Below are 10000 nucleotides of genomic sequence, written 5' to 3'. Positions count from 1 at the left end.
GATGGCTTGGTAGCATCAAAATGGCTCCATAGGAGCTACGCGTTCTGGGGAGAGGCTCACCCCCTTGGTTTACACGATCCTGTGTATATATGCTATCAAGAGCATGTAACCTGTAGGTGGCAGTGTAACGACAAACTCAAGCCCACGTTAGCCAATCAGAATCCCAAAAATATTAACAACAGCAACGACTCATTTCCTCGCTCTCTTTTGAACAAAGATGAAACCACCATTATTTTTTGGGGCATTTTTAGGCCTTTATTTGATAGGACAGCTTAGACATGAAGGGGGAGACAGAGGGGGGGAATGACATGCAGCAAAGGGCCGCAGGTCGGAGTCAAACCCGGGCCCGCTGCGTCGAGGACTGAGCCTCCGTACATGGGCGCACGCTCTACCAGATGAGCTACACAGGCGCCCCGTTTGTCTCCGTTTACGTGCAAACTACGTTTTCCAAAATCTCCACTCTGGCCAGAGGTTTTTAGAAAGACTCGTTTTCAGAGTTTAGGTGTAAACGAAGGGCACAAACGAAGGGAAATAACCATGTACACTACCGGTCAAAGGTTTGGGGTCACTTAGACTTGTCCATTCCATCCATTATAGACAGAATAGCAGCTGAGATCAGTTGCATTGCTGTTTTAATCAGGGCAGCAGTTTTCAGATGACATCATGTGTTGACACAATACCAAAAGGGTTCTCCAATGTTTTCTCAGTTAGCCTTTTAAAATGATATCAGATTAGTAAACAGGATGTGCCTCTGGACCATTGGATGAATGGTTGCTGATAATAGGCAATGTAGATATTGGATTAAAGATCAGACACGTCTGTCTCCAACAGTGGAGAACCCTTTAGACATGATGTCAACACATGATGTCATCTGAAAACTGCTGCCCTGATTAAAACAACAATGCAACTGATCTCAGCTGCTATTCTGTCTGGAGTGGACCCCAAACTTTTGACCGGTAGTGTATGTGTAAACGGGGTATATTAAACGAGTAATCTGTGCTGATCAGTGGGGCGGAGAGGTACCTTAGAGAATCCTGGTAGCTGTTTGGAGATCATGGTCTGGAACTGCGTGGAGTTCATGGTCGGGGCGTCGGCAGCAGCGTTATGAAACTCTGTCACCAACGTGTTGATGGCCAGCTCCAAATCTGAGTACTGACACCAGAAACACAACACATCAGTCAGTCAGTCAGTAGGATCAGTCATCAACACATCAGTCAGTCAGTCAGTAGGATCAGTCATCAACACATCAGTCAGTCAGTAGGATCAGTCATCAACACATCAGTCAGTCAGTAGGATCAGTCATCAACACATCAGTCAGTCAGTAGGATCAGTCATCAACACATCAGTCAGTCAGTAGGATCAGTCATCAACACATCAGTCAGTCAGTAGGATCAGTCATCAACACATCAGTCAGTCAGTAGGATCAGTCATCAACACATCAGTCAGTCAGTAGGATCAGTCATCAACACATCAGTCAGTCAGTCAGTCAGTAGGATCAGTCATCAACACATCAGTCAGTCAGTAGGATCAGTCATCAACACATCAGTCAGTCAGTCAGTAGGATCAGTCATCAACACATCAGTCAGTCAGTAGGATCAGTCATCAACACATCAGTCAGTCAGTCAGTAGGATCAGTCATCAACACATCAGTCAGTCAGTAGGATCAGTCATCAACACATCAGTCAGTCAGTAGGATCAGTCATCAACACATCAGTCAGTCAGTAGGATCAGTCATCAACACATCAGCTTTAAAACGCTGAGTCATTTTAATAATCCTGTTAAAATGTGTAAAAGCTGCAGAAATGCTGCTTAAATATGTTTCCCGGTTCAGTTCACACCTTCAGCAAACAAACACGCTCAGAACATAGTCTGACCAGCCAGCCCCACATCCAGATGTTGGGTCTGGGTCTGACCCACATCCAGATGTTGGGTCTGGGTCTGACCCACATCCAGATGTTGGGTCTGGGTCTGGGTCTGACCCACATCCAGATGTTGGGTCTGGGTCTGACCCACATCCAGATGTTGGGTCTGGGATTGGCTGGGCTCAATCTGAGGGGCGGGATAAACGGTTGTCTTTCAAGTTCCCTCTGCACCAATAGGATAGCTCTCCAACCAATCAGAGCAGAGCTAGCTGATAGATTACACTTCAAACTCTGAACACGTCTTCCTTTTTTAAGAATGACTTCAGGGCCGTTCTTTGTTCTTTTCTCAAAGAAAAGCTTAAGGGAAAAAATGTTGGGGTGGCAGTAGCTCAGTCCGTAGGGAGTTGGGTTGGGAACCGCAGGGTCGCTGGTTCAAGTAGCTGGAGAGGTGCCAGTTCACCTCCTGGGCACTGCCAAGGTGCCCTTGAGCAAGGCACGAACCCCCCGAACCGCTCAGGACGCCTGTTCAGCAGTCGCAGCCCACTCACTCTGACATCTCTCCATTAGTGCATGTAAAAGGACCTGAGCATGAGTGTGTGTGTGTGTGTGTGTGTGTGTGTGTGTGTGTGTGTGTGTGTGTGTGTGTGTGTGTGTGTGTATTTCAGGCCTGTGTGTAGGGTGTAATAACAACAGAGTGTAAATTGTCACCCATTGGGGATCAATAAAGACTATACATTAAATATCTGATCATGTCAGACGTAATTATTCTCATTTATTAAACAATGCAATTATCCGTTTCAGCCACCAGGGGGCCCCTGCCCCCCCCCCCCCCAGCAAACTCATGGGTCAGTCATCTGGTAGCGAAGGAGGGCCGAGACTGAGAGCTACATGGATAAATATGCACCAAACAAGCCACTTTGAAATGTTGCTGTTTCACGAATACAAAAGTTGGGTGACCCCCCCCTCCCCCTCTGGACTGAAACATGTTGGGTGACCCCCCCCTCCCCCTCTGGACTGAAACATGTTGGGTGACCCCCCCTCCCCCCTCTGGACTGAAACATGTTAGGTGACCCTCCCTCCCCCTCTGGACTGAAACATGTTGGGTCACGTGACCCCCCTCCCCCTCTGGACTGAAAACATGTTGGATGACCCTCCCCTCCCCCTCTGGACTGAAACATGTTAGGGTGACCCTCCCCTCCCCCTCTGGACTGAAACATGTTGGGTGACCCCCCCTCCCCCTCTGGACTGAAACATGTTGGGATGACCCCCCCTCCCCCTCTGGACTGAAACATGTTGGGTGACTGACCCCCCTCCCCCTCTGGACTGAAACATGTTGGGATGACCCTCCCCTCCCCCTCTGGACTGAAACATGTTGGGTGACCCCCCCTCCCCCTCTGGACTGAAACATGTTGGGTGACCCTCCCTCCCCCTCTGGACTGAAACATGTTGGGTGCACCCCCCCTCCCCCTCTGGACTGAAACATGTTGGGTGACCCTCCCCTCCCCCTCTGGACTGAAACATGTTGGGTGACCCCCCCCCCCCCCTCTGGACTGAAACATGTTGGGTGACCCTCCCCTCTGGACTGAAACATGTTGGATGACCTCCCCCTCCCCCTCTGGACTGAAACATGTTGGATGACCCCCTCCCCCTGGACTGAAACATGTTGGGTGACCCCCCCTCCCCCTCTGGACTGAAACATGTTGGGTGACCTCCCCCTCCCCCCTCTGGACTGAAACATGTTGGGTGACCCCCCTCCCCCTCTGGACTGAAACATGTTGGGATGACCCTCCCCCTCCCCCCTCTGGACTGAAACATGTTGGGTGACCCCCCCTCCCCCTCTGGACTGAAACATGTTGGGTGACCCCCCCCCCCCCCTCTGGACTGAAACATGTTGGGTGACCCTCCCTCCCCCTCTGGACTGAAACATGTTGGGTCACCCCCCCCCCTCCCCCTCTGGACTGAAACATGTTGGATGACCCTCCCCTCAGCAAAGAATAAAAAGACACGACCCTCCCCTATTTTCCTCCGGTGGTCCATTCCATAAATACCGACCGGTCCCTGTTCACCAGCAGCAGCCATCTTCTTTGTTTTCAAGTAGCAGGGGATTCACTCTGTCTTCATTATGTTAAGCCCCGCCCACCGACTCGACACACGATGTGATTGGCCTGACCAGAAGTTGGTTTTTCCAGCTCGCAAGCCAACGGAGAGTTGATAGACGGACCCTGGCATTTGCTGCTGCTAGGGGGGGTCTAGATTTGTAGACTAGCTCAGAACACGATTCCCAAGAAAACTAAAAGCTGCCGCTCTTATTTTGAAATAAAATGTTTTTATATGAACTTAGAATGATACTTAAAACCCCTTTTTTATTTATTTTTTAAAATGTTTTTAGTGTCCACTCGAACACGATCCAACCTGTCTAAAAATAATAATAAATAATGAAATAGTTTTTAGCTTTAATTTGACATAATCTTGTGTGTTTCTGGCTTTTTAATGTTTATTGAAGGATACTTTGAAGATGGCAGTTGCTTTCCACTTCTGACCCCAAACAAAGCTGTGATGACGTCAGTACAGATAAAATACTCGTATTGTTTTAAGGTGGGACTCTTGTTGACAGAGTGAGTCATTACGTCAACACAGGATCTGCTCACAGTCCGTCAGCCAATCAGAATCAGGGCCGAGAAGCAGCTCACAGTCCGTCAGCCAATCAGAATCAGGGCCGAGAGGCAGCTTGATATGATCTAAAAAGGTCTCGTTCTGAGTCGTGTTTGATTTTCTGGTTTTAATGTTGCTCCTGTTGCACCATAACGAAGGTAATCATTTACATCTTCACCTGGGAACAAACTACAGAAAAATCAGTCTCGTATTCCAGACTGATGTCATGAAGTGGCGTATGTATGACACGCCAATCCGTACGCCATTACTGGCGTGTTATCAAGACGCATACTCGTTTATCAACGCCGTTTGGCCTCCATTGACTTCCATTACCTTGCGATTGCGTGTGAATGGACGCCGTAGCGAGTAGGATGAACTTTTGTTATACAAACACAAAGTCTAAAATGTTGTCATCATCCAAACATGTATTGTCATAATAGCCCCCTCTCTCACAGGGCCCCAAAACTTCCCAAATGTGGCTCCCAATATCCTAAATCTAGTCAAGTGCCTCCCAGATGTTCCAGCAAAACAACATTTGCATTTATTTTGCGGTTTTTAAGACTATTTTTGTAAACTCTTTTTAAATACGTTTTTTTACTCTTTTTGACACATTAAGTTTTTTTTATTTACTCTTTTTGACATATTTTTATGTTTTTTTATTTTACTCTTTTTGACATATTTTTATGCTTTTTTTTTACTCTTTTTGACATATTTTTATGCTTTTTTACTCTTTGACACATTTTTATGCTTTTTTTTTTTACTCTGACACATTTTTATGCTTTTTTTTTTACTCTTTGACACATTTTTATGCTTTTTTTTTTTCTCTGACACATTTTTATGCTTTTTTTTTTACTCTTTTTGACATATTTTTATGCTTTTTTTTTTACTCTTTTTGACACATTTTTAAGCTTTTTTTTTACTCTTTTTGACACATTTTTATGCTTTTTTTTTTACTCTTTTTGACATATTTTTATGCTTTTTTTTACTCTTTTTGACACATTTTTAAGCTTTTTTTTTACTCTTTTTGACACATTTTTATGCTTTTTTTTACACTTTTTGATGTTTTTTTAGACCATTTTTTATGCTTTTTAATGCTTTTTTTTAAATGCTTTTTTACACCATTTTTGAAGCTTTTTTTGACACTTTTTTAGACTATTTTTGGTGTTTTTTTGGACACATTTTTATGCTTTTTTAATGCTTTTTAATGCTTTTTTTGGTCATCATCCAAAAAATGTATTGTCATAATAGCCCCCTCTCTCACAGTGCCGCAAAACTTCCCAAATGTGGCTCCCAATATCCTAAATGTAGCTGTCAAAGGTTAACTTTTACAGTTTCCTCAAGTCAAGTGTCTCCCAGATGTTCCAGAAAAACAAAGGTTGAAATCTGAGAGTCTGACAAAGTTTGGGGAGTTCCTCTTTAGACAGTGAGATGATGGGAGAAGAATGCGGGCCCCTGATGGGGGGGGGGGGTCTGCAGCTGTTTGTCGGGCCTCAGGCAGTTTGAACAGAGTTTGAACAGTTAAACAGCTGACTGAGCTCAGACGTGTTGTTGTGAAAGAGGGCGGTGGCTGCAGCCTGAAAACCAGACGCACCTTCAAACTGTTCACTGGACGCCAGACTGATTCAAACTTCTCCTTCTTCAACGCATTTTTGGTGCTTTCTACACTTGTTTTGATGCTTGTAACACTTTTATTTATTTTTTTAAAGTGCCTCATATGATGCTCATGTTCTGGTTCATGATTGTATTTTGAGGTTGTACCAGAATAGGGTTACATGGTTTAATTGTCAGAAAACACCATATTTTTGTTGTTCTGCTCATTGCTGCAGCTCCTCTTTTCACCCTGTGTTCAGGTCTCTGTTTTAGCTACAGAGTGAGACCTCTCACTGCTGGAACATCTTTGTTGGCAGTCGCACATGCTCAGTAGCTAGGTAAGGACTACACGCTCAGTAGCTAGGTAAGGACTACACGCTCAGTAGCTAGGTAAGGACTACACGCTCAGTAGCTAGGTAAGGACTACGTGCTCAGTAGCTAGGTAAGGACTACACGCTCAGTAGCTAGGTAAGGACTACGTGCTCAGTAGCTAGGTAAGGACTACATGAGCTAGCTAGGTAAGGACTACACGCTCAGTAGCTAGGTAAGGACTACATGAGTAGCTAGGTAAGGACTACATGCTCAGTAGCTAGGTAAGGACTACATGCCCAGCTAGCTAGGTAAGGACTACATGCTCAGTAGCTAGGTAAGGACTACACGCTCAGTAGCTAGGTAAGGACTACATGCTCAGTAGCTAGGTAAGGACTACATGCTCAGTAGCTCAGTAGCTAGGTAAGGACTACATGCTCAGTAGCTAGGTAAGGACTACACGCTCAGTAGCTAGGTAAGGACTACATGCTCAGTAGCTAGGTAAGGACTACATGCTCAGTAGCTAGGTAAGGACTACACGCTCAGTAGCTAGGTAAGGACTACACGCTCAGTAGCCAGGTAAGGACTACATGCTCAGTAGCTAGGTAAGGACTACATGCTCAGTAGCTAGGTAAGGACTACATGCTCAGTAGCTAGGTAAGGACTACATGCTCAGTAGCTAGGTAAGGACTACATGCTCAGTAGCTAGGTAAGGACTACACGCTCAGTAGCTAGGTAAGGACTACATGAGCTAGCTAGCTGTTTCTCCAACTTCAGTAGAACAAGGCAGGATTAGCTGGGAGACTTCTTCTAAACGAGGGAACACTTCCACCTTTGTGAGGAATACCTGCAGAACAGGGACATGGAAGTAGTTCTTTTGGAGATTATGGTGAACTAGTGTGTGTTGTAGAGGTGTTTTGCCATTGAGAACGAGCTAGCATGCTAACGGTTAGCCCCCTAGGCCCCTCGTCTCAGCTAGTGACGTAGAAAGCTGTGCAGACTGATCAGTCTCCCCCCCGAGTTGGTCCAAAAAGTGCCTCAGAACACACTGAAGAGACGCCGACTTGAGCGTACGTTCTGCACGTGCGCAAGACCTAATACAAAAAATGAAAACCGGAAATGACAACGTGTCACGTGGGTCTGGCTGCTCCCCGACCATCATGGCGTCTCGTTCAGAATACGATCTCATATTGTCCTAAAATAGTTCACCGTAACGTGTTTCTGGAAACATGTTAAGAGAGAAACAGGCCGTGCAGCTGCTGAATCTGTCTTCATTTCAGATCAACAAAGGTCAGTTTAACAGATGTTCATCAGATGTTGAGAGACTCTAGTCACGCTCATCCTGCTCCCCGTTTCCTGGTTAGCTCTCCACCAATCAGATGGGCCCTTTGAGTCCGACTGCCCGCCCCCCGACCCAGCATGTCAGGTCGGCCAAAATGAAGGCGATGGCATGGAACACACCGACCAGACTCGAGTCACTGACCTCGCCAGACTGTCCAACGGCCGGTTATCGGGTTGGTGTGTCGGCGCCTTTAGACATGAAAGGGGATGGGGGGGGTTTCGACATTTTTTGGGATATTTTTGTTACTGTTATTCAATCCATGCAGACGCGTCCCGGGTCCTCCCGAGATAGTTGTAGCTCTCAACCCCCCCAGTTGAACCCAAAGTTACGCCCTTGTGTCGTGATGTAATGCAGAGAGGTGCAGGAAAGTATTTACTGCAAGTTAAGTATACATTTAAGGTAATTTCCTTGAGTATTTCCACTCTTAAAACAAAATATAATCATAATATATATTATTCTGCTGGAAGAGGACTTCTTTAGGTATATTTCACTGCTGACACTTTTACTTAAGTAAGTGTTTGAAGCAGGACTTTTCCTTGTATCAGGGTATTTCTACCCTGTATTGTTATTACTTTACAGTGCTCATATTAGGCTCATTTTCAGGTTCATAATTGTATTTAGAGGTTGTATCAGAATAAGTTTATGTGGTTAAATAAAAAAATAAAAACACCATATTTTTGTTGTACTGCTCATTGCTGCAGCTCCTCTTTTCACCCTGTGTTCAGGTCTCTGTTTTAGCTACAGAGTGAGACCTCTCACTGCTGGAACATCTTTGTTGGCAGTCGCACATGCTCAGTAGCTAGGTAAGGACTACACGCTCAGTAGCTAGGTAAGGACTACATGCTCAGTAGCTAGGTAAGGACTACATGCTCAGTAGCTAGGTAAGGACTACACGCTCAGTAGCTAGGTAAGGACTACATGCTCAGTAGCTAGGTAAGGACTACATGCTCAGTAAGTAGGTAGGGACTACATGCTCAGTAGCTAGGTAAGGACTACATGCTCAGTAAGTAGGTAAGGACTACACGCTCAGTAGCTAGGTAAGGACTACATGCTCAGTAAGTAGGTAGGGACTACACGCTCAGTAGCTAGGTAAGGACTACATGCTCAGTAAGTAGGTAAGGACTACACGCTCGGTAGCTAGGTAAGGAATACATGCTCAGTAGCTAGGTAAGGACTACATGCTCAGTAGCTAGGTAAGGACTACATACTCAGTAGCTAGGTAAGGACTACACGCTCAGTAGCTAGGTAAGGACTACATGCTCAGTAGCTAGGTAAGGACTACATGCTCAGTAGCTAGGTAAGGACTACACGCTCAGTAGCTAGGTAAGGACTACATGCTCAGTAGCTAGGTAAGGACTACACGCTCAGTAGCTAGGTAAGGACTACTAGCCAGTCAGAAGCAGAGTATGAGGGCCCTGACAGTACCTAGGTAAGGACTACTAGCCAGTCAGAAGCAGAGTATGAGGGCCCTGACAGTACCTAGGTAAGGACTACTAGCCAGTCAGAAGCAGAGTATGAGGGCGTGCCCTGACAGTACCTAGGTAAGGACTACTAGCCAGTCAGAAGCAGAGTATGAGGGCCCTGACAGTAGCTAGGTAAGGACTACTAGCCAGTCAGGAGCAGAGTATGAGGGCCCTGACACTAGCTAGGTAAGGACTACTAGCCAGTCAGAAGCAGAGTATGAGGGCCCTGACAGTACCTAGGTAAGGACTACTAGCCAGTCAGAAGCAGAGTATGAGGGCGTGCCCTGACAGTAGCTAGGTAAGGACTACTAGCCAGTCAGAAGCAGAGTATGAGGGCGTGCCCTGACAGTACCTAGGTAAGGACTACTAGCCAGTCAGAAGCAGAGTATGAGGGCGTGCCCTGACAGTACCTAGGTAAGGACTACTAGCCAGTCAGAAGCAGAGAGAACACACACACAGAACTGTTTAGTCGTTACTTTTAGCTTAACTTTAAGCTAAACTTCTGTGCTCACTTTCTAACTGTTTTTCACAGTCTTTCATAACTGTAACATTCAGTTCAGGTGTTACAGCTCAAATATTCCTCCAATCAAATCATGACTTCTATTTGTCCAAATACGTGCGCTGATCTTGGCTCAGTTTATACAGCACCTTTCATTTTAGTAAACCCCAAGTGCTTCACATTAAAAACAGAAACAGCATAAACATGAAAAGAAAGCATCAATGGCAACAGGAATACACAAGACATGCAAATCCACACACAGAGACACACACACACACACACA

General features: G+C 45.7%; 1 protein-coding gene across 1 annotated transcript in view; it reads right to left on the bottom strand.

The window, feature by feature from the left end:
- s100v1 (S100 calcium binding protein V1) overlaps positions 1–10000 on the bottom strand; it is an 11961-nt gene that overhangs the window by 1585 nt on the left and 376 nt on the right. Inside the window, exon 2 of the mRNA XM_078244478.1 lies at positions 1024–1152. Within this exon, the coding sequence (XP_078100604.1) occupies positions 1024–1152 (129 nt within the window). The remainder of the gene's footprint in view (positions 1–1023; positions 1153–10000) is intronic.

This window comes from Sander vitreus, unplaced genomic scaffold, assembly GCF_031162955.1.
Source record: "Sander vitreus isolate 19-12246 unplaced genomic scaffold, sanVit1 ctg248_0, whole genome shotgun sequence".
NCBI classification, from domain to species: domain Eukaryota; kingdom Metazoa; phylum Chordata; class Actinopteri; order Perciformes; family Percidae; genus Sander; species Sander vitreus.
Note: the sequence above shows the minus strand (reverse complement) of the source record. Positions and strands in the feature narration are given on the sequence as shown.